This window comes from Cebus imitator, unplaced genomic scaffold (genome assembly GCF_001604975.1).
Source record: "Cebus imitator isolate Cc_AM_T3 unplaced genomic scaffold, Cebus_imitator-1.0 Scaffold446, whole genome shotgun sequence".
In the NCBI taxonomy this organism is placed as follows: domain Eukaryota; kingdom Metazoa; phylum Chordata; class Mammalia; order Primates; family Cebidae; genus Cebus; species Cebus imitator.
In genome coordinates this window covers 239501-264948 of record NW_016107761.1, presented here as the reverse complement: position 1 = coordinate 264948, position 25448 = coordinate 239501, and the positions used below count along the sequence as shown (strand labels likewise).

The following is a 25448-nucleotide window of genomic DNA, read 5'->3' as shown; positions in this document are numbered from 1 at the left end:
GGAGATACCACAGAAATACAAAGGATCATAAAAGACTTTTATGTGCAATTATATGCCAATAAATTGGAAAATCTAAAATAAATAAATTCCTGGACACATGCAACCTACCAACATTGAACTACTGTGAATAAATAAAATACCTAAACAGGCCAATAATGTGTAACAAGAAGGAATCAGTACTAAACAGTCTCCCATCAAAGAAAAGCCCAGGACCTGATGACTTTACTCCTAAGTTCTAACAAACATGTAAAGAATAACTAATTTCATTTTTTTTCAAACTATTCTAAAAGGTTTAAGAGGAAATTATTCCAAACTCATTCTCTGAGGCCAACATTATCAATCACAGACAAGGATACAACACAAAAATAAAACTACAGGCCAATCTCCTTTATGAACATATATGCAAAAATATTTAATGAAATGAGAGTGAAAAAAATTTAACAGCATATTGAAAAGGTAATTCACCACAATCAAGTGGGATTCATCCCAGGCATGTGAGGATGGTTCATCATATGTAAATCAATAAATGTGATACATCACATTAACAGAATGAAGGACAAAAATGACATAATCATTTCAATAGACAAGAAAAAACCATTTAATAAAATTTAACATGCCTTCATGATAAAAATTCTCAACAAATTAGATATAGAAGTAATATACCTCAACATAAGGCCATAAATGACAAGCTCATAGATAACATCATACTGAAAAAGAAAAAGTTGAAAGCTGTTCCTCTATGATCTGTAACAAGACAAGGATGCCACTTTTACCACTTTTGTTCAATTTAGTACTGGAAGTCCTAGCCAGAGCAATTGGGCAAGAGAAATGAAAGGCATCCAAATAGGAAAGGGGGAAGTCAAATTGTCCTTGTTTGCAGATGACATGATCTTATATGTAGAAAATGCTAAAGATTCCACAAAAAACCTGTTAGAATAAATAAATTCAGTAAAGTTGCAGGACACAAAAACAACATGCAAAAATCAGTAGTGTTTCTATATGCTAATAGCAAGCTATCTAAAACAGCTATTAAGAAAACAATCCATTGAAAATAGCTATACATAAATGCCCAAGAATATAGTTAACCAAGGAGGTGAAAGATCTCTAGAGTGGAAACTATAAAACACAGATGAAATAAATTGAAAAGGACACAAATAAATGGAAAGATAATAAATTGAAAAATTTAATATTGTCAAAAGTCCATATTATCCAAAGCAATTTACTAATTCAATCCCTATTCTTCACAGAAATAGAAAACAAAACCTAAAACTTCTAAGAAACCACAAAAGACCTCAAATAGTCAAAGCAATCTTGAGCGAAAATAAAGCTTGATTCACCACACTACCTGACTTTAAAATATACTGCAAAGCTATAGTAACCAAGTCAACATGGTACTAGTATAAAAATGGACACATCAGTAACTGAAACAGAATACAGAACAGAAATAAATCCATGTACTTACAGCCAACTGATTTTTAACAAGTGTCAACAACATGCATTAGGAAAAGGACATAATCTTCAATAAAGGGCACTGGAAAAACTGAATATCCACGTGTAGAAGAATAAAATTAGACCCCATCTCTCACCATATGTAAAAATCAGTTCAAAATTGATTAAAGCCTTTAATATAAGACCTGAAACCATAAGCATTCTAGAAGAAAACATGGGAAAAACACGTGATGACATTGGTCTGGGCAAGAATTTTTTGAATAAGACCTCAAAAGCAGACAACAAAAGCAAATATAGAGAAATGTTACTGTATTAAACTAAAATGCTCCTGTACAGCAAAGGAAGCAAACAGATTGAAGATGACTTAAGGAATGGGAGAAAACATATGCAAACTGTGCATCTGACAAGGGATTAATGCCCAGACTATACAGAAAACTCAAACAACTCAATAGCAGAAAAATAAATAATGCCATTTAAAAATGGGCAAAATGCCTGAATAGACCTTTCTCTAAAGAAGACACAGTAATGTTTAGCATCACTAATCATTAGGGAAGTGCAAATTAAAACCGTAATGACATACTGCCTCAGTCCAGTTAGAATGGCTATTAACAAAAAGACAACAAATAATAAATGCTGGTGTAGATGTGAAGAAATGGGAAATTGGATATGTTGTTGTAAATTAGTCCAGCAATTATAGAAAACAGAATGAAGGTTCCTAAAAAAATTTAAAAAGTATCATATGATCCAGAATCCCACCACTGAGTATATATCCAAAGGAAACAAAATCAGTTATGTGGAGGAGATATCTGCATTTCCATGTTTATTGCAGTATTTACAATACCTGCATGGAATCAACCTAAGTTCCATCAGTGGAAGAACGGATAAAGAAAATGTGACATTTATGCACAATGGAATACTATTCAACCATAAAAAAGAAATTTTGTCATTGGGCCCAGAGGACATTATGTTAAGTAAAATAAGCCAGGCATGGAAAGACAAATACCATACAATCTCACACAAAAGTGGACTGTATAATTTAAAAAGTTGATTTCATTCAAGTAGAGAGTAGAATAGTGGTTGCCAGAGGCTTGGGACAGTAGTGGGCCAAGGGAGATGGGGACAGACTGATCAACAGGTACAAAGGTTCAGTTAGATAGCAGGAGTAGTTCTGGTGTTCTATTGCACGGTAGGGTGACTATAGTAACAATATTAAATTCTATATTCCAAAACGGCTAAATGGGAGGATTTTTAATGTTCTTATCACAAAGAAATGATAAATGTTTGAGGTGAAAAATAAGCGAAATATCCTGATTTGATCATCACACAATGTATACATGTATCAAAACATTACACTATATCCTATAAATATGTGCAACTATTATGAGTCAATTAAAAGTAAAATAAAAACGGAGCTTAGTGGACTACATATTTCCATTAGATAGTTGACTGTTTCTCCCAGGTACAGGGTTAAAAATAGCTGAAAACAGGTTACGATGTTCAAGGAAAGTGGCAAAGAGCACATCAGGGAGACTGACAGGTGGACAGAAATCCTGACGCCAGCTGGCCTCATGTAACACTAAAACTTATTAAAGCTGTCAAATGAAGAGGAATGCAGAAAAGCTTAGGGCCCTGGATGGTCCTTCTTGAAATGTTTCCCAGAACAAGGGCAAACATCAAAGGCCTTCCTGGAAAAGAATGAAGTTGGCAAACTACATTCAGGGCTCTACTGGACATTCCTTCATTCAAAAAATATTAAAAAACCCACTAGATAGTAAGCTTACTCACCAGGCATGATAAGATCAGCAGTAGGCTTTGTTTTTTGTGGAAAACCTGTACAAACAAAAGAATGTGAAGTGTGTTTTAATAACTGGAAGATACTTAATGTGGTTGGAAATAGAGACTAGTGGGGAGATATCATGAGCCTGGACACATCAGGTGGACCCAGATACTTGAGGACCTTGAAAACCATGTTAAAACCTTTAGTTGGCTTACATCTTAATCAATGTGAAGTCACTGGAAGATTTTTATTTGAGTTTATTAAGATTTTTTTGAATTAATACATGCACAAGGTAAAAAATTAAATAGTACAGAAGAACTTAAAAAGAAAAACACAGTTTCCCATCCCACCCTTTTGAAATCTAGTCCTATTCCCTAGAGGAAATGTATTTAATGATATTTATTTTAGATTATCTGGTAACTACCTTTCTAACTTTAAATAATATGTTTGAACAATAATTTCTTGACTTACTGACTTTACACGATCTTTAATAATTCCCCATTACAAAAGATAAGTATTCAACTTACGCTGTCGTCACTTTCCTTTGTCCATCTCTCTCCAAATGTTTGCTAGTTACGTCACTTTTTAATACATCTATTGATTTATAGCTTTGAACAATATACTAATCCTCCAGTTCTTGTTCCATTAACTGAATATTTTTGCATCCCCACTTTGAATATGTATTTCTACCTTTCATTCCACCACTCTTCCTCTAATTCTCAATCTTTGTCAGCATTACTTTCAACTTCAGTTCTGAATATGAAAAATGAAGCCTTTCATACATTGTCAATAGGCTGATCTGAACACTAAATACTAACAAATGCTATCGACATTATTTTGGCAATTTAAATGCTTCTTACTGAGAGCCTAGTACAAGCTAGGATATTTTCTTCCCTACACACCCAATGTTATCATGCCTGTGCCACAGAAAAGGAAATGTACCTATCAAGCCTCTCCTTATTCTTCATGAATAACTTAAAATCATGTCTTATTTTATTTTGCTCTACAATTGGACATGAATTTTTTGACATATTGTTGATTTGCCTTTCTTTTTTCTTGACTAAATCATCTTCTCAAGCATTCCAGCTCTTCGGTGATACCATCTATGGCACTGAATGGACATTCTTCCCAGAAAGCCCAAGACAATGTGCTCTCACCTGAAATTAGTCTGATGGATAGCTGTCACTCTAGAGTAAGACATCCTTTTGGATAATTATCACTCTAGAATGAGACATCCTAAGTAAGGTCCACTGTTTTATGGATCCTATTTCTTCTTTCCTGGTTTTCATCCTCATTTTGCTGAAGAACTTCCTCAAGACACTTCCTCAGTAAGGGTGCAAAGGAGGTAGACTTTCTGAAAATTTGTCTGTCAGAAAATGTCTTCACTTAGATATTCTTCTTGACAGTTTGCCTTACTATAAAATCCTAGGTACAAAAATTTTCTATAAGCTATGTGAAGATGTTGATCCATTGACTTCTGGCATTCACTTTTGCTGATGACAAATCTGTTAGCAGTCTATTTCTCACCCATTTTTTTTGTTGAGCTAAGCATGATGACCTCATTTGCTTTCTCCCTGGCCACTTTAATATCTTCCTTCCATCCTTAATATTCCGAAATTTTACAGAATTGTGTCTAGATGTAGATTGTTTTGAGTGCTTTCAATCTGGAGACTTAGCTTGCTCTGTTCTTCAATTCTTTTTATTTCTTCACCTACATTGTCTACATCCTCTTTTCCAGGAACTCCTAACATTAAATATTGATTGTCTGTGTCTCTTTTCTTTCTTCATATTTTCTCTTTTTGCTCTTTATCTGGGGAGATTCCCTCAACTTTATTTTCCAGATTGTATACCGAATCCTTTTAGCAGTCTTATTTTATTTTCAAATAGCTCTTCTTATTCTCAGTTTTCTCTTTCTTTTCTAAGACAGGGTCTCACTCTGTCCCCCAGGCTGGAGTACAGTGGCACCATCATGGCTTACTGCAGCCCTGAACTCCTGGGCTCAAGTGATATTCCCACCTCAGCCTCCCAAGTAGTTAGGGCCACAGGCACATGCCACCATGCTTGGCTAATTTTTAAAAGTATTCTGTAGAGACAGGGTGTTGCCATCTTGCCTAGGCTGGTCTCAAACTCCTGAGTTTTCTGTTTTTTTTTTTGTAGTATCCTGTTTTCATCTTATAAATACACCTCAAATCTCTCTAAAGATAGAATTAAAATTATTTTTTCCACATTTTCTTTGTTTCCCTCAAAGTTTGTTATATTTTCAAGGCCCCTAATTCTACCTGGTGATTTCTCTTATTCTTCTTCCCTCCCCACCACCCATGTCTGGGAATTTCCAGCTCACTGTTCCCGTTTAAGAATCAACATAATTGTTGACTTCTATAACAGCTGGTGTGGGTTTCCTCTGCTGTTGTATGGTTAGGTCTGTTTCTTCAGGAAACCTATTCTATACCTGAAGGCAACAGCACTTCAGTAGGAGGTTTCAACTGTCAGTAGAGAATTCACTGACTGGCTGGGGGTAGGGGCACTTATTTCTAATAGAAGAGAAATTTTATTCTGGAGCACTAACTCTTACCTCTCTGCAGGCAGTTTGTTCAATTCCTTTGTACAAACAACAACAGCAACAACAACAAGGAGTTTTTAACTGGTATCAATAGTGGAGACTGCCCATGTTCTGTGCCTAAGAGTTGGGGGAGGGTAGGGTAGGGCTCAATTTTACAACTGGAGTAATTCTTCAGTAGACAAACTTTTCAGGTGCTCAAGTCTCTGTGGGGTTATGTTCAGATCAGCTTATAGTCTATCTGAAAGGTTCTTCACTTTCCTTATCATGCTTCATTCACTTTCTCTCTTCCAGAAATGTGCTGAGATCTTCTTCACTTATAACCAAATCCCATCAGTTTTCTTTTCTGAGATGTGTCAATTCCTTTTTTACATTTCTTGACTTCAACTTCAGTGGGGCCTGGCGAGGGAGGGAAGGTAAACTTATGTTTAGTCCATCATCTTTAATTAGAAATCCCACTGAAGGCTTTTAGACAGGGAAGAAACATGGATAACTTAATATTTTAAATATATCCCCAGGATGTGCTACTAAAAATATATTCAAAAAGGGAAAAATGGATACAAATATTCTTCTCAAATATGGAGAATCTAATTTCCTCTCTGAGTATATGCAATGTTTGGGATCTTTGGGAGTTAGGTACTTCGCTGAAACAGCCCATCATTCAAAATCCAGCAAACACTTTAGTGGTACCCTAGAAAGAATAACTGAATTTTGAACAACTCAGAACCTAAAAGACCTGGCTGATGCTAAAGGGCTCAGTCCAGCACTATCTACTGGGACGTGCTTCAGGAGCCTACCTTAAATTCTTTGAATTGTCATTTGGGCTAAACAAAATGACTTTTTGTTCTGACAAAAGGAGATGATGCATAAGTATATGCAGCCAAAGGTCTGGCAAGTAGAGACATAATGATCCTTTGGTTTGCTGGTTGGCTTCTTTATTTACCCATTGATTGCATCATTCAAAGCACTGTAGTTATGAATGTCCATTCTGTAACCAGAATGCCTGAATTCAAATCCCAGATCAATCACTTATTAGCAATATAGCCTTAGATAATTTACCTTATCTTCATTAAATTCAGTTCTCTCTTTCATAAAATAAAATGGGAGTGATAATAGTTTCCATGTCATGAGATTATTGTGAAGATTAAATGAAACAGTCTATAGAAAGGAACCAGTATAATTGTTACACACCCAATAATTGATAACAATTATTTTAAATGTTGAACGAATATCCAGTGTGTAATATTGAAAGCACCTAGACAATGGATATTCATGTAATCAGGATAAACACTCCTAGGTCTGACAAATAATATGATAAAGAAATCTATTGGGAGGCTGAGGTGGGTGGATCACCTGAGGTCAGGAGTTTAAGACCAGGCTGGCCAACATGGTAAAGCCCCATCTCTACTAAAAATACAAAATAGAGCTGGGGTTGGTGGCAGGTGCTTATAATCCCAGCTACTCAAGAGGCTGAGACAGGAGAATCACTTGAACCTGGGAGGCAGGGATTGCAGTGAACCGAGACTGTGCCATTGTATTCTAGCCTGGGCAACAAGAGTGAAACTCCATCTCAAAAAAAAAAGAAATAAATCCAAAGAAAAATCTCTATAGGTCAAATCTTACAGTATACATATGCACCCAATTACCAATTAAGCAAATAAAATGATATATTAAAATAACTAAAATAAAAAGTAAACTAAAGAAAAAGTGGCTGGATTTATACAACATCAACCCAAGGGACCCAACTTTAGTTAAAACTATAAAGAAATGGGGGATTCTGAATAAAATTAAAAGAAAATAAGTTTAGGTTAACTCTATCCAATTATATTATTTCAGAGTAAAGTCCTCTATGTGTGTGGACTTTGTCTGCCAAACTGGTAACTCTTGAAAGGGATTGTGTCTTGAATCTGTGTTACAGAAATATAAACACTGTTATGAAACCGGATACCCACTGTTTGTTAAAGACAAATGTCATCATAGAATTGATCTGGTTTCTTCAAAACATCTACTCTTGATTTAATCCAGGAATTTGATCTTTAAGACAGAATTGGGTAAGGAAATCCAAGGAAGAGCTCCAAATTCACAATGGGGTTTTTAAAAATAGCTTTACCAATCGAAGTTTAAGAAAAACTAAATTTTTTAGCTATTTTAAAAAAACTTGTGAATTTAGAGTTCTTCTTTCAGATTCATAAGGCAACATAGCATAATCCTTTCAGAGGCTACCGTATAAAAAGTAAGATGGGCTAGGCTAGGATTAACTATAACTGCCTCTGTAAACATAAGTAAAGTCTAGCTCATAAAGGATATTGAGTCAATTAGATAATAATAATGGCAGTTGACATTTTCTCAACAGCTACTACCTGCCAGGGACTGTTTCTATTACTTTTTAGAGGTATTATAAAATGTGATCCTCACAATAATCCTATGAAATAGATCCTATTTTATAGATGAGAAAATTAAGTCACAGAGAAGTTAAGGAAATTGCCAGGTTATACAACTAGCACGTGAACGAACCAGGACTTGGACACAGGGAAGCTACCTGTAGAGAGAGTTATCCCAACCTTTAAATTCTGGAGAGAGGATGGAAAGTAGTAAGTTCATTATCCTGTGGACCAGCATAAAATAGAAAAACCCCTTAGATGACATGTTCTACAGACCTCACAAGTCTCTTCAGAATTATCAGTCTGAACCTCCACAACAACCCTGTGAACCAGGAATTTTTATCCACATTTTACACACAGGAAATGAGGGTACCAAGTTGAAATGACTCTCCCAAGAGCTAACCCTACCTAGTTCTAGGCTCTTCCCACTATGCCAGAATGCTGGTGTAGCACTTTGAAAACTGCTCAAGTCACAAAGTATATGAGCCCATCAGGGAGCTCTCTGGGTCTCATGGTAAATTTGTGTTCCAGTTGAATTCTACGGTCAAGTTTTTGGAACAACCGATAAAAAACAAAAGCCCAAAGAGAGTCCTCAGAATGCTAAGATGAGAACTACCCACTCTGGGCTACGGCCTATGGTGGTGAATCCAGGACTGATATAGAAATAGGTGCCAAGGCTCTCAGAACTGGGCCAGTGTAGGGGCAAGAGGGAATCTGACAGTTGAGAGCAGAGGAACAAGATGCAGAAACAGAAGCCCTTGCACCTGAAAAATTCTAATTCCACTTTTGGCTGATTCTGAACCCACTTCCTTGAGACAGGAGTCGGTAATAAGGTATAGGGCAATGAACTAGCAGGATAAGGCCAGACCCTGGGAGGCAGAGGTAGAGGAGTGAATCCCCACCTCTGCCTACCTCCCCAAACCTCTCTACCTGCCACCTCGATGGGCACTCCTTACATCTGTGTGAGGAGGTACAATTTCATAATATTTTCCTTCCATTCAGGCAGATAGGCCAGGCTGGTAGCCACTTCCTTCTGGATAGGCCAGGCCCAGGCCTCAAAGAATGGAGCCAGATTCTTCTGCACTTGGTGGGAGAACATCTTGACCCACAGATTCATTTTGTCAACGTTGTCTGTGGGCAAGTTGGTCTGGTTTCTATACTCGGTGAAGAGACGGATGAATGGCTCCCAACCAAAGGCTTCCTGTAGCTGGAAAGAGAATGAAAAATACAGATGAGATTTGGAAATAAAAGAGGGTCCAACAACAACCACTATAATAAGTGAACTTAGTGTATGTAACCCCTTACCATCAGCTTCACATCTATCACTGACTTGCTCTCCATTTTACCTACTGGCCTCATGCCCTGCTCTCCCACATTCTAATCTTAGGAAGGGCCTTGGGGCCAGCATGGTACTGAACAACAAGTGGACACTCGGTCAGTGACAGCCATGGTAATAACTGCAATACTTACTCTGTTTTCTACCAGTATCATTATCCATATATTCCACTAGATCATGCAAACAGAGACAGGATATTACGCAAGGAATGAAAATAGGCAGAATTGGAAAAATCCTCTTTCTCTCAGAGTTGAAAACCAAAACCACAACAATAGGGAAATTTCCACCTCATCCTGGCACAAAGAAATCCTCATTAATCATAAATCTGTGTCAATTTGCAAGGCTACTAAAATGGCCTTTGGGGAAAAACGTGAATTGGGTCAAAGTAGAAGGCTGCAGGTTGTCTGGGTAACTAGAATTAAGTTGTAATTTTTGAAAAAGGCAGCCATCCTGAGGCTGTTGAGTTACACAGCTTGAATTATGAAGCACTTGAGCAGTTCTGCAGACCAACTTCACGTTTATTTCACCAATGAGACACTTGTGTTCCTGGGGCAAAGCAGCCATAGCAGAGTAAAAGTGGAGCCTCCATGACTGTTTCCCATAATTCTCACAGCAGTGGGAATGAATGCAAAAGCCTCCAGCAGGTGGAAGAACCAGAATAGAGCATGCCCGGCCTGCGACTGAGTTCTGAAGTTCAAGTTGATGAAACTCTCCAGTTCCATGTCAGGAACTGAGGAACTGATCCAGGCATTGCAGGGAGGGAACCGGGCATTAAACAACTGGTCAAAGGCAAGGCCACCTCCTTGTCCTAGTCACTCAGGACTCTTGGATTGCCCATATAATGGGGACTCTGAGGCACTGCCAAGGCATAATGAGAAGATGGCACATTCATCTAAGGAAAAAAAAAAGTCATATACTATGGATTATGTGTATGGCAGGGACTGTTTGGTTTTAGATAGCTATTAAGTAGGAGAGTTTGGCTTCAGTCTCGGATATGCCTGGCTTTAAAGCCAGAGTGAGTGAGTGTATGTATAGTACCTTATTTGTCTCTACCATTTTTAACTTTTCTCAGTGCTTTCTATTTACTATCATTTATCTCTATGGGGTGGAAGGTGAGGCTCAAGAGATTAAATCCACTTGAGCATTCTGTCACAGTTGGACATTGTCGGAGTCTCCTGTATCCTAGTATGGCAGACAGGGGCCATGGGAGGTCTTCTGGGCCACTAGAACATTATCTGACCATTGCCCTGATGGTCCCCACAGTAGGGGTCCCCCCTCACCCGCCATTCTTGCCCAGTACCTGTAAATACGTTTCTAGTGCGGTCCATGCATTCCAGTTTTTCACATTGGGACCCTTGCTCAGGTAGATTCTGACTCTTTTCTCCCGAACTGGGGGCCACAGAGCAATATTGGCACGGCTTCGAGGAATGCCCAAGACCGTCTCATGCACATACACACACCACAGGTTGCAGGTGGCCTCGGTGGTGTGTGGTGGGAACTCCCACTCCTGCCGCTGCTGGTTGCGGCCCAGCTCGTGGACAGGGCCCCACAGCCCCTTGGTTCTGATGAGCTTCTCATTGATGAGCTCCTGCACTGACTCCAGATGGCACATGATGGGGTACCCTGCATGCATCCAGCCTGGAAAATGCAGAAGGAGGGAAGAGAGAGTTAGGGGCCTCTCGATCCAACTCATAAAATTCTCTGTATTGTGTCTGTTTCAAAATACTCAGTAACCCCAGCCAAATTTCAGCACACCATAATACTCAGAAAAGCTCTGAAAAGCAGCCCAAACCACAACCCTGCTAGGTGTTTCTTCTCCTCTTCTCATTCTGTAAGAATTCCTTCATCTTCACTCTGACCCGAAATAGTGTGGCTATGGAAGGAGAAACAGCTTATGCATAAGGAGCCATTCATTTTACCGTTCAATTTTCTAATTTGATGAGGATGTCTTATCCATGTAAACCTGTGTCACTATAACCTTTTCTCAAAATTCAAAGCTCTTTAAGGATAGCTCCTCTCTCATTGTCCAGATATGGACTTGCCACATTGACATAAGTTTATAGTGAACATCTGTGTAAGAGAAGAAAATGAGAAATTCCCATGGTTCTTTATTGTCCATATATTTCCCTCATTTTTCATGTTCCTTGGCCCACAGGCAAAGATCACTTCATTCAATGTCTTCTTAAAGTTTTAAAATTCCCTGTTTTAACCCAACAACTCTGACCTAGGTCAAGGCCCTCTGCCATTTTTACCAGCTTGAAGTCCCTGATGGATGCCTGTGAAAGCTCAGGTGGTATTTCTTGATGTCCTTGACATGCTGACCTAAACTGATATATATATATCTCATATATATATATGATCAGTTATATATATATATATATATATATATATATATATATGTGTGTGTGTGTATAACAGTTTATAATATATTTTATATACATTTCCTTCCCATTTAAATAGCAAGGATACATCTATATGTCTTGCTAGAAAAATATGTTTGCCCTACTAGTTGCTCACTGCATGACTGATGAAGGACCGGAAGGCACTCAGAGGCAGCATGCACAGAGCTTGGAGTACCCACCCACTGAGATCTGTACGTCGGCAACAATCCTCTGTGGCAGACGCAGAGGGAAGGGCTCTCCTCCCAGTCGTGCCACAGCCTGCATCACCTCGTCCCAGAGGCGGAGCACCGGCTCAGGGTTCTCCAGAGTACGAAGATTTGCAGTTGGCACAGTCAGAATAATGTTGTCTGTGGCCAGCTCTCCCCAGGGCCCTGGATTCTCCTGGATACGCCTCTTCCACTCCTCCAGGGTTGTCTCCCCTAGGAAGAGAGACCATGGAGCTTGAAATACTTTCCCAAATCCCTTAAATCACAACATACAACTTGGACTCCAGGAAGGGAATACCAAAATCATGAACTGCCATATCCCTCCTCTTTTTTAAAAAAATTTAATTTAAAGTTCCGGGATACATGTGCAGGACATACAGGTTTGTTACACAGGTAAACGTGTGTGATGGTGATTTGCTGCACCTATCAATCCATCACCTAGGTATGAAGCCCTGCATGCATTAGCTATTTATTCTGATGCTCTCCCTCTGACTGCCTGCCCTCCCCACCCACACCACTGACAGGCCCCAGTGTGTGTTATTCCCCTCCTTGTGCCCATGTGTTTTCGTTGTTCAGCTCCCACTTATAAGTGAGAACACATAGTGTTTGGTTTTCTGTTCCTGCGTTAGTTTGCTGAGGCCATATCCCTTTTCGCTATCTTTCTTCTATGAAGTCCCCTAGTATGTGGTTTTGTCTTTATCTGTACAACCCCAAAGCTGAATCTAAGGACGCTGACCCTCCTTCCTCCGATAGTCCGCATCTCTCTCCTTCTGCACAAACAGGCTCTAGTCACCTCCTGGATTCCCATGCTCTCTGGAGTCCTCATCCCAGTTCTTCCCATTCCCTCAGGGGCACCCGGGCTTCCACTCACCCAGCTTGTAGTATGGAGCATGCACAGCCCCCTTCACGGTGATGGACACAGAACCCAGTTTGCTGTTCTGAGGCACAATTATATAGAGGAGTCCACTCCAGAGGCATGTGATCGACTTTGTGGGTTTGTCCAAGCAGCACCGGTTAATCACGAGTGGGCCTCGGAAAAGCTTGCTGGCCCTGGTCAGGTCATCTGTGTGGCAGCCAATCTGTATCTGGAACAGAGAAATATCCCCCATGGAGTCATCATGGGGCATGAGTGGGTGGAAGAAGAGAGCCCAGCAAGGGACTCAGGATGGGTCATTCAGCCATGACTCCAAGCAAGCCCAACCTTCCCACCACTGATGAACCATGTGTGATAACCCCATGAAACTGTAGCATTCCTTGAGACAGATGGACTGAATTATGTATAAATATTTTCCCAAGGTATTCAAATAGCTCCACAATGGGTCATGTTAGACATTAATATGAGGGGTGCCAGGTGTAACCTATAAGGCCAATTCTGAGGAGGGCTGACTCCCATGCCCAGTCCCTTGGTGTTGCTAAGAAACAGAACACTCGGTTGCCTAGCTCATGGTGGTGATTCTGGCATTCAGAATGGAGCAGAGGGAACCCTGCATTTTGCTGATCAGAGGGAGGACCCAGTGGGAGATGTGATCTGGCTAAGCTAGTCGAGGATTGATTCAATTTCTCCCCTTTTTCCAAGCTCTCTTTCTGGGCAGGTACTTGGTAAGGTCCTAGGATTCTTTTCCCTGGGTTTATGCTAACCAAGTTCCAGGATAGGCACAGGCACAGAATAGAGGCTAACCATCACCGTTACCCTCAAGGGGGATAGAGCAGGACAGAAAACTAATTGTGCAAGTCGGGTGTATCTCTATGTGAAGGTGAAAGAGGGAAGGTGAACTGGGCAATCGAGGAATGGTCTTGGGTGTGCTGGGGAGGAAGCTGAAGTCAGAAGGACCTTGTGCTACCATGGGAATGGATATGGGGATGAACAGTGAACTCAGATATATTGAATGCCTACTCTGTGCTAGGTTACCTTCCATTTGATACCTCTCTTATTCCCTACTCTAGGACACAAGTCAAAAGCACAAAAGTTAAGAACCAGAAATTAGTTAGGTTTCAGTCCTGGACACTTAGTTGTATCAGCTCTATGCATTTCAATCAGCCAGTCAGCTTTTCTGCACCTCAGTTACCTCATCCTTAAAACAAGGGTAAAATCACCTGCTCTGTATTACCAATAGGACTTTGTGAGAATTGAATAAGATACTGACTGTGCTAGAAAGAGCCTTTGGGTTCCATGTTACGTGGTGAGATGGGGGATGGCCTTACCTTCAGGTCAGCAGAGGCAGCAGCTTCAGGCAATGAGACTTCTATAATTTGCCTTCCAGGTATGTAGAGCCCAGTACTCATCCAGCAATATCTGGTACCTGCCAAAAGCAGGAGGGACAGACAGACTTTATCCCTCCTCCGTGATGCCATCTTCACCCAGCATCACCAGAGACCCTTCATAAGCACCTATCTTCCCCCTCCACGCTGCCCTGATTCAACTCTTCCAAACAGTACTTAAAATCCTAACCCTTATCTTCTTCAAAGTTCATGGTAAAGGATGGAGACTGCCCTCTGGACACGACTGGGTCCCTGAAATGGACTGCTGAAGTCAGCCTGTTCCCATTCCCCCATTCCCATAATACTGAGCTCCCAACCCTTGTTCCTTACCTGGATTGGTGCAGTTGACCTCGACAGTGATAGGAGATTCTGAGGGGCGCAGATAGGGGCTGCTGTATATATCTTCAATTTCTGGGACTAACAGAGAGAGGTCACTTCCAGAGTGGGCTAGCCCTGTGGCCAGGGAAAGCATAGCACCCCTGCAGCAGTCATTGATAACAGGGTTCTCTCGGGTTGCTACTGGGAGCCGGTATCGACTTAGCAGCTTCCTCAGGAGTCGATGCACAGACATGTAGGCAGGGATCTCTTCTGCAGGAATCTGCAGGAAAGCTGCACCATCTGGTCCCAGCTTTGCCAACCAGCCCTTTTCCACATTTCCTCTCTTCCTGCCCATTATAACCTGGAACTCGGCCAAGGTGGAGCGGAAGTGATAGGTCCTTATCCCTGCCTTAGGGGTACGAAAGGGCCCTGGATTAAGGCTTTGGCTTGTAATGCTAATGCCAAAGGCGTTGAGGAGGAGGTTTCCTGGGAATCGAGCCAAAGGGGACACTCCTGGGTTCTTGAAGGCCCACCACCAGGCTTGGGCTCCAACAAACAGCCCGCCACCCTCTGCTACAAACTCCTGCAGTTCTTTGATCCCCACTTCACTCACAGGTTCAAAGCAATAGACACTAGCATCACTGGTCAGATTGGGCTCGATACTGGTGTCTATGCCCCCCACCGCAAGCAGGCCACTCAGGGTTCTCAGCTCTGTCTGCACCACAATCTTGCCTCTGCGGCCCCCATCTAGCCAGCGGACAGCATTAAGCAGAAAGGGGCCCAGTTTACCGACAGTGAATAATACCTTATGGCCAGTTACAACTACCCGGCCCCGGCCATAGCGGGCAGCCGCTATAACACAGCCATGGTAGGTGTCTAACCCTAGAGGAAAGGCTAAAGCCCCATGCACTAGCAGCTGGGATGGGAAACAATCTGAGTTGGTGATGTCCAGCTCTGAAATCCCATGCAGAAGCTCCTCTCTGTCCTCGGAGAGGTCATCTTCACAACTGCAAAAGACACATGCATTCTTTATTAGAGCTACAGTTCTGTATAGAGCTCTTAGAACAGTGGACAGCATACAGTGAGTGCTATAGATGTGTTAGCTTTACTAATATTGTTATTTTTAGTTCTTACGGGAAAGTTGGGAGAACAAAAAGGATAGATCTGACCTCACTAGGTATGGAGGCTTGTCAGAGGGGTGACAGACGGACTCAGCATTGATTCTGCTCTGCTCATTCTTAGAGCACAAACTCTCCAATGGAAATTGCAAAGGGAGCCCTTCTGTGTTTACTTAATACCATGTCTTAAATATTCCAGATTTAAGTTCATGTTTATTTCAATCCTCTAAATCCCCCCCTACATACACACACACACACAGAGAGACGCACGTATATACATCTCTCTCTCTCTCTCTCTCTCTCTCTATATATATATATATATATATATATATATGGGAAATCATGTTTTTTCCTTATAAGAAGTCTTGTTCATAAATTTCATGCAGCTAATTTCCTACAAATAAAGTCTATGGAAGGCCAAGTCAGTAGTGCTAGAGAAGAATCATTATTATCTCAAAAGGTGGGGCAGGGGAACTGACTGGCTTCAACTCTACTGAGACCCTCTGGTTACCTGAGCCCAAGAGGACTTTACTGTCTGCATCTGGAACTCCACTTTTCCACTGCCTGCCCAACAGGAGTGATGCATGTCCATGCTATAAGGTTTTGCTCAGCATCATCTGTTTACTGTCTGTGGGTAACCCAACCCTAGCAGCCCTCAAGATGCCCCCAAAGCCAAAATGAGGTGGAACACTGGATAAGGTGGGGTTAAGGAGTAGAGTGGCCTCTCTGAGCCTGAGATTCCAGTGTTGGTTATGTCACTTTTGTTAGGTAAAGCTATGGGAATTGTATAGTAGAATGTAGCTATAAGATAACACCAAAAACTGGGGGTCAGGTGGACAACTTATTTTCAGTATTTGTGCTGTATTCTCTATGGCTAGCAGAGCTTTAACTGGTAGGAAAGATATGGTCCTCTTAGCAAGTGCAACCATTTACTAAAGATAAAGTGACCACCATACTAATTAGTGGATGACTCTCTAACTCCATAAAGAACTAACCATTAACATCATTCAGCTGTCTCTTCTTGCTCTGATTAGAGGCTTACGGTGATTATAATATTGCTTCCCATGATCGCCTGCCTAATGAGAGAAAGAAGTCACTGGCTAGGCCAACCAGAATATTCTAGATTTGTAACATTTATTTTATTCAAGCAATATTTTGGATAGTCTGTATTTAATTTGGTGACTCTAAAATTTTTTTAAAATTCATTTTTTATTTTAGTACTTTAAACATGTATGCAAAATTAAATGAAAAACGTGTTTTAGTTTGTATAATTAGAGTTCTGTTTATATTTTTTTCTCTTTTATTTTTGATTTTTTAATTTAATGGGAGGGGGTTCCACTATGTTGCTCAGGTTGGTCTTGAACTCCTGGGCTTAAGCAATCCTCCTGCCTTGGGCTCCCAAAGTGCTGGGATTATAGGCATGAGCCCTGGCACTGGCCTTGTTTACAAATTTCATGAAATTAATTGTTTTCATGAGTGAAATCAGTGAAGAGGTGGGCTACTATGCTCTAAGTGAATACTTCAGCTTCAGGATTTTTATACGAGCATACTGACAAGATGAGAGAAGTTAAACCTGCAAAGCTGAGACTCAGACACTGAGTTATTGGAACTTCATCTGAATAATGAGACTACATGAGGTCTTGCTCAGTGTCTAGCCACACCCTCAGAGACATCTGCCTATTAGTTCCAACAGCCATTACTTATATACAGAAGGGGCTAAGTAATTCTTTCATACATTGAAAAAATAAGTTATATTTTACTTCTTTTCCTTACCTTCTTCTGAAATGAAACAAAACTTATTAAAAAAATAAATCCTTGTGAAACCCCATCTCTACAAAAATACAAAAATTAGCCAGGTATGATGCGGATGCCTGTAATCCCAGCTACTCCAGAGGCTGAGGTGGAAGAATTGCTTGAATCCAGGAGACAAAGGTTGCCGTGAGCTGAAATCACGCCAATGCATTCCAGCCTGGGTGACAGAGTGAAACTCCATCTCAATATAAATAAATAAATAAATCCATTATAGCACTGGATTTTGAGAAGGGTGCAATGAGCAAACTGGGATAGTGGAAACATTTACAAAAAATATAAATCAAATGGAGTCTGATTGATCACAGAAAAATCTAACTGCACACATGTGAAAGAGAAGATCAGGAGAACAAAGGACCAAGGATTATCATTTGTCCCGTGAAAATGTTCTGCAGTAACCCTTAATGATCAATTTAGGATTTAAATGTAATTTAAAATTTAAATAGACAAGAACCACCAAATATTTGATGAAAATTAACAGCGTGAAAGAGAAGAACAACTAAACTCCCAAGGGAACAGCAGCAACAAATAGAGAAGAATGTTCTAAGTAAGTACTGCCTATCATTGGAAAGTCCTGAGAAGATATATTGCCTCTCTCTTAAATAACTGGGACAGGCTACTCTAAAAAGTTACTGATTAAACTAAAAATGTAATTGCCAAACAGATAATCCCAATTTTCATACATGGAAAGAAAATAAGTCTTGAGGTGGCTGGCAAGATGGCTGAATAGGAACGGCCCAGGTCTGCAGCTCCCAGTGAGATCAATGCAGAATACCAGTGATTTCTGCATCTCCAACTGAGGTACCCAGCTCATCTCACTGGGACTGGTTAGACAGTGGGTGCAGCCAATGGAGAGCCAAAGCAGGGTGGGGCTTCTCCTCACCCGGGAAGAATGAGGGGTCAGGAAATGCCCTCCTGTAGCCAAGGGAAGCTGTAAGGGACTGTGCTGTGAGGAATGGTGCACTCCTGCCCAGATACTATGCTTTTCCCATGGTCTTTGCAACCCACAGACCAGGAAATTCCCTCTGGTGCCTACATCACCAGGGCCCCAAGTTTCAAGCACAAAACTGGGTGGCCACTGGGTAGACACCAAGCTAGCTGCAGAGTTTATTTTCATACCCCAGTAGCACCTGGAATGCCAGCGAGACAGAACTGTTCACTCCCCCTGGAAAGGGTGCTGAAGCCAGGGAACCAAGTGGTCTACCTCAGCAGATCTCACCCCCACAGAGACCAGCAAGCTAAGATCCACTGGCTTGAAATTCTTGCTGCCAGCACAGCAGTCTCAAATTGACCTGGGATGCTAGAGCTTGGTGGAGGGAGGGGCATCCACCATTACAGAGGCTGGAGTAGGCGGTTCTCCCCTCACAGTGCAAACAAATCCTCAGGGAAGCTCGGACTGGGCGGAGCCCACCACAGCTCTGCAAAGCCTGTAGTCAGACTGCCTCTCTAGATTCCTCCTCTCTAGGCAGGGCATCTCTGAAAGAAAGGCACCAGTCCCAGTCAGGGACTTACAGATAAAACTCCTATCTCCCTGGGACAGAGCACCTAGGGGAAGGGCGGCTGTGGGCGCAGCTTCAGCAGACTTAATTTCCTGGCTGCTGGCTCTGAAGAGAGCAGTGGATCTCCCAGTGCAGCACTCTAAGGGACAGACAGTCTCCTCAAGTAGGTCCCTGATCCCCATGCCTCCTGACTGGGAGACACTTTCCAGCAGGGGTCAACAGACACCTCATACAGGAGAGCTTCTGGAATTATATTAAATTAAAATGTTTCTGTACCGCCAAAGGAACAACCAACAGAGTGAAAAGGCAGCCCATGGGTTGGGAGAAAATATTTGCAAGCCAGACATCTAATAAGGGATTAATATGAAAATATATAAGGAGCTCATACAACTCAATAGCAAAACAAAATTAAAAAAAAACAAACAAAAACCTTAAAAACCAATTAAAAATTGGGCAAAGGGATTGAATAGACATTTTCCCACAGAAGACATACAAATGGTTAAGAGGTATATGAAGAGATACTCAACATCACTAATCATCAGGGAAATGGAAATCAAAATCACAATGAGATATCACCTCACATCTGTTAGGATGTCTATTATCAAAAGTCACAAGGTAAGTCTTAGCAAGGGTGTGAAGAAAAGGGAACACTGCTTGTACACTGTTGGTAGAAATGTAAATTGGTACAGCCATTATGGAAAATGGTTTGGAAGTTCCAAAAAGAAATTAAAAATAGAACTACTATATGTCCTAGATATATCTCTGTTAGATATATACTCAAAGGAAGTGAAATCAGTATCTCATAGAGATATCTGTCCACCAAAGCATTATTCACAATAGTCAAGTTACAGAAACAACATAAGTGTCCATTAATGGATGAGTAGATAAAACAATTGTGATACACATATATCAACAATACAAACTAGATTAAAGACCTAAACTTAAGACCTGAAACCATAAAATTCCTGGAAGAAAATACAGGAAGAAAATCTTGATATTGCCATGGCAATAATCATTTTGGCTATCACACCAAAAGCTCAGGCAACAAGAGCAAAAAATAAACACATGGAGCTACATCAAACCGAAATGGATACAACATTTATATACATGTGTGTGTGTGTGTGTATATATATATATATATATATACACACACACACATATATATGTGTGTGTATGTATATATAAAGAGAGACAACGTCTTTATCTATATATGTATAATGAAATATTGTTCAGCCCTAAAAAGAAGGAGATACTGCCACTTGAAAAACAAAGAAAAGAAAAATCTGCAGGACATTATACTAAGTAAAATAAGTCAGCCACAGGAAAAAAAAAAAACGTATGATCTCACATGTATGTGGAATCTTTTTTTAAAAAAAAGTCAAATAAGAAAAGAGAATAAAACAATGGTGGTTACCAGGGATGAGGAGGGGAGGAAACAGGGAGAAGTAAATCAAGGGTGCAAATTTTCAGTTAGGTAAAATGAATAAGCCTAGACAACTAATGGATGGCATGAAGACTATCTTTAATAATGTATACTGAAAGTTAGCTAAGAGAGTAGGCTGCTTTTACCACACACATATTGAAGAGAAGTAACTATGGAGGGTGTTGAATATGTAAATTCAACATAGTTTGACTCTAATAACCATTTTGCTATGTATATCAAAACTTGTTATATATACATATACATATATATGTATATATGTATATATATATATATATACACACACACACACACACAGTAAAATACATTGAAAATGGTGAGTTGACTTAAATATAAAAAAGAAAATAGTGAGCAACGTTCAAAATATTTATGTATAGTATGCTATGTTTAATTTGTGAAACATATGGAACAATATGTATCTATGCACAAACATCAAAAACAAACAGGGAAAGAATCATCAAGAAACCAATGAAATTGGGTACCTACAGGGGTGAATGGGAACAGATTATAAGTAGTAGGGAAGAGAATGAGAATTCTCTAATTGTATCCATTTAAATGGTGTTGAAATTTTAAACATGCCAATTTTTAACAATCATTTTCATTGATGTGATAAAATTCACAAAGTACATCTTGATGAGCTAACTTTATACATCTGAGTAACCACCACCATCACGGTGAAAATATACAACTTTTCCATCACCCTCAAAAGCTATCTTCTGGCCCATTATGATCAGTCTAGGTCCTACACACAACCACAGGCAACCACTGATGTGCTTTCTATCCATAAACATTAGACTTGTGTTTTCTAAAGCTTCATATAAATGTAATAATAAAGTATGTTCTCCTTTGAGTTTGGCTTCTTTTACTCAGAATAACTTTGTGAGAATGATCTATATCGTGGTAGCTATCTATAATGCATCCTCTTCTATGGCTGTGTATTATGCCATTCTGGGAATAGTCCACACTTTGTTTATCCTGTCATCTGCTGATGGACATTTGGGTAGTCTTTGGTTTGGGCTTGCTGCCCTAAAAATTAATGTACAAGTTTTTGTGTGGACATGTTTTCCTTTCTCTTGGAAAAAGATGTTCTTTCCCTGTTTGTTTTTGATGCTAGTATATGTGCATAGATACATATTGTTTCAGATATTTTACAAATTAAACATATTATAAATTTTTTGAACCTTGCGCACCATTTTTTTAATATTTAAATCAACTCACCATTTTTAATTTATTTTCCTTTCTCTTGGGTGATGAAATGGCTAAATTGTATGTTAATTGTCAGTTAACTTTGTAAGAAATTGCCAGACTGTCTTCCAAAGTGGTTGTGTCATTTTATATTTCCACTGGCAATGCATACAACTGCAATCTTGTCAACACTTGGTATAGTGAATCTTTAATTTTAGCCATTTTTATGATTTTAGTTTTTGTATTTTTCTGATTACTAATGAGAATAAGAATCATTTGGGCTTTTTGGCCTTTCATATTTTATCTTTTGTGAAATGTGTTAAAATATTTTGCCTTAAAAAAATTTACAGGGTGTGGTATCTTATGCCTATAATACCAGCACTTTGGAAGGCCAAGGCAGGAGGACTGCTTGAGCCCAGGAGTCTGAGAACAGCCTAGGCAACATGGCAAAACTCCATCTCTACAAAAAATTGAAAAAATGGCCAGGTGTGGTGGTATGCACCTGTACTCCTGGCTACTCAGGAGGCTAAGGAGGGAAGATTGCTTGACTGCCATGTTTGTGCCACTGCAGTCCAGCCTGGAACAGAAAGTGAGACCCCGTCTCAAAGAGCAAAAACAAACAAACACAGGCTGTCTCAATATTGGAATGTAAGAGTTCTCTATGTATTCTCTGAATGCAAGTCAATTGTCAGATGTAAGTATTGTGAATATTTTTCTTCCAGTCTATGGCTTGCCTTTTTGTTTCTTTATTACTGTCTATTGAAGGGCAGAAGTTATTTACTTTTAAAAAATAAAGCCCAATTTATTAATTGTTTTCCTTTTATGGTTCATGTACTTTTTGTGCCCTATATAGGCAAAAATTGCAAAGGTCAAAGTCACAGATATTTTCTCCTATGTTTTCATTTAGAAGTTTTTACATTTTAGCTTTTGCATTTAAGTCTAGCTCTATTTTTAAATATTTGTTTTCTATGGAGTGGGGTAAGGGTCACAATTCACCTTTTTTCCATAAGGGTTTCCACTTGTTCCAGAACCATATGTTGAAAACTGTCATTTCCTCATTGAATTGCCTGAGCAACGTTATCAAAAAACAATTGACCATAAATCTGTGGGTCTATCTCTAAACTATCTAGTGTTTCATTGATCTGCATGTCTGTCTTTATGCCAATATCACAGTGTTTTCATCTCTGTACAAAGTCTTGAAATGAGGCTATGTTACTTCCATTTCATTTGTATATTGATTTTAGAATCAATTTGAACTACGGACTGCATTAAGTGTGTAGATTAATAGGAGAAAACAGACATCTTAAAATATTGAGTGTTCAGATCCATCAATATGGTATATTTCTCCATTACTTTCAGTTTTAATTTCTTTCAGTGATGTTTTATAGTTTTCACGATACAGGTCTCAGGACATATTTTGTAAAATTTAACCCTTAGTATTTCATAATTCGGGTTCTATTTTAAATGTTGTATTTTAAAATTTTAACTATCAATTGTTGGTTGCTAGTATATTAAAAAAGTAATTGGTTTTTCTAAGTTGATTTTTGAATCTTACTACTTTGTTAAAATTGATTATTATAGTTTTCTGTAGATATTTTAGAATTTTTTTTTACATAGATGATCATGCTTTTTGCAAATGTTTCTAAAACCAAAATAATTCCATTCTAGGAAATGCTCTGCTGACTTTATTTTCAAATGGATCTTGTCATTTAAAAATCTTCTAAATGTGTAAAACTCTTTTTTTCCTTTCTTTTAAATTTGTTTTCTGACACCAAGATTCAAACATTTCCTGTCTTTTTGGCTCAGTGTTCTAGAAAAACAAAACACCCAGTAAGTCGTTTTTTTCTTTAAATTTCCAATCTCTACCCCTTATTTTCCTTGCCTTATTACACTGGCTAGGACTTGTAGCACAATGTTGAATAGAAGAGGTGAGAGCAGGTATTATTCCGTGCCTTGTTCTCAGTCTTAGAAGGGAAAAGTTTAGTATTTACCATTAAGAATATTTTTAACTATAGATTTTTCATAGACATTTTTATCAGGTTGAAGAAGTTCCTTTTTATTTCTCATTTGCTGAAATTTTATCATAATTTGGTATGATTTGGTATTGAATTCTGTGAATATTTTATATGTGTATCTATTGAATTACATTGTTTTTCATTTTCTTTTTTTCTTTTCTTTTTTTTTTTTTTTTTTTNGACAGTCTCACACTGTTGCCCAGGCTGGAGTGCAGAGGCAAGATCTCAGTTAACTGCAACCTCTGCCTCCTAGGTTCAAGTGATTCTCATGCTTCAGCCTCCTAAGTAACTAGGACTACAGGCACATGTCACCATGCCCAGCTAATTTTTGTATTTTAATAGAGACAGCATTTCACTATGGTGGTCAGGCTGGTCTGGAACTCCCGACCTCAAATGGTCCGCCCACCTTGGCCTCCCAAAGTGCTGTGATTACAAGCATTAGCCACCACGCTCAGCCTTGAATTATATGGATTTTCTCATCCATTCTATTAATATGGTGAATTAAGCTGATTTTTGAATGTTAAAGCAGTCATTCATCTAGGATAGCCTTATGTATTTGGTCATAATGTATTATTCTTTTTATATATTTCTGTATTCTATTAATATTTTAGTAAAAACTTTTACATCTACATTCATGATGGATATTGTTTTGTAGTTTTCTTTTCTTACAATGTCCTTTTCTGGTTTCAGTATTAGAGAAATGCTATTTTAATAAATCAAGTTGGAAAATTTTCCCTTCTTTTCTAGTTTTAAAAAGAGGTTATGTAGGATTAGCATTATTTGTTCCTTGAATGTTTGATAAAGTTCATAAGTGAAGCTGTCTGGGCCTGGAGTTTTCTTTGTGTTGTTTATTTTAAATACTATTTCTATTTTGAAATGTAAGAAAATTGAAAAGTTGCAAAAATAGTAAAACATCTATTTAACGTTTGTCAAAACTAAGAAGTCAACAGTGATTAAATACTATTAACTAATTCCAGATTCTATATAAATGTCATCAGTCTTCACACCAATGTCTTTTAGGATCCAATCCAGGGTACCACATTACATTTAGTGTTGGGATGTTTAAAATTACAATTCAATTTATTTAGCATATATTTTATGTTTCTTTTTGTGTCAATTTTGGTAATTTTTGTCTGTCTGGAAATTCGTCTATTTCATCTGTCAAATTTATTGGCATAAAGTTGTAATATTTCCTTATTATCCTTTTAATGTCTGTAGGATCTATACTAATGTTCCTTCTTCTATTCCTGAAATTCATAATTTGCATTCTCTCTCCTGTTGTCATAAATCTATCTAGAGGTTAATCACATTTATTTATTTATTTATTTATTTATTTTCAACTAATCATCTTTTGGTTTTACTGATTTACTTTTTTAAAAAAAATGTTGTTTCACAGATTTCTGCTCTCTTCTTTATTATTTCCTGGTTTCTTCTCCATATTTTGGGTTTAATTCAATTTCCTTTTTTAGATTCTTAATAGGGAAGCATAGTTCATTGAGTTTCAACTTTTTTCTTTCCTAACAAAAGTATTTAAAGGCATATCTTTCTTAGCACTGTTTTAATAGCACTCCACAATTTTTGACATGTTGTGCTTTCATTTTTATTCAGTTCTAAGTATTTTCTAATTTCATTTATAATTTCTCCTTTGACATAAGAAGTATTTAGAAACATATTTTTTTTTTTTTTTTTTTTTTTT

General features: G+C 38.8%; 1 protein-coding gene across 4 annotated transcripts in view; it reads right to left on the bottom strand.

Annotated features, from left to right (window-relative positions):
- Positions 1 to 4189: 4189 nt before the first annotated feature.
- Positions 4190 to 25448, bottom strand: part of TCAF1 (TRPM8 channel associated factor 1) — a 51873-nt gene continuing 30614 nt past the window's right edge. For 3 of the 4 annotated variants that reach the window (XM_017511287.2, XM_017511286.2, XM_017511284.2), the window contains exons 3-9: positions 14698 to 15692; positions 14311 to 14408; positions 12980 to 13193; positions 12082 to 12321; positions 10801 to 11138; positions 9121 to 9371; positions 4190 to 6182 (exon numbers count right to left, since the gene is read on the bottom strand). In XM_017511287.2, the coding sequence (XP_017366776.1) occupies positions 6173 to 6182; positions 9121 to 9371; positions 10801 to 11138; positions 12082 to 12321; positions 12980 to 13193; positions 14311 to 14408; positions 14698 to 15692 (2146 nt within the window). In that variant the 3' untranslated portion in view covers positions 4190 to 6172. Of the gene's footprint in view, positions 6183 to 9094; positions 9372 to 10800; positions 11139 to 12081; positions 12322 to 12979; positions 13194 to 14310; positions 14409 to 14697; positions 15693 to 25448 lie in introns of all 4 variants that reach the window. The other variant, XM_037732379.1, reaches the window with a different exon arrangement.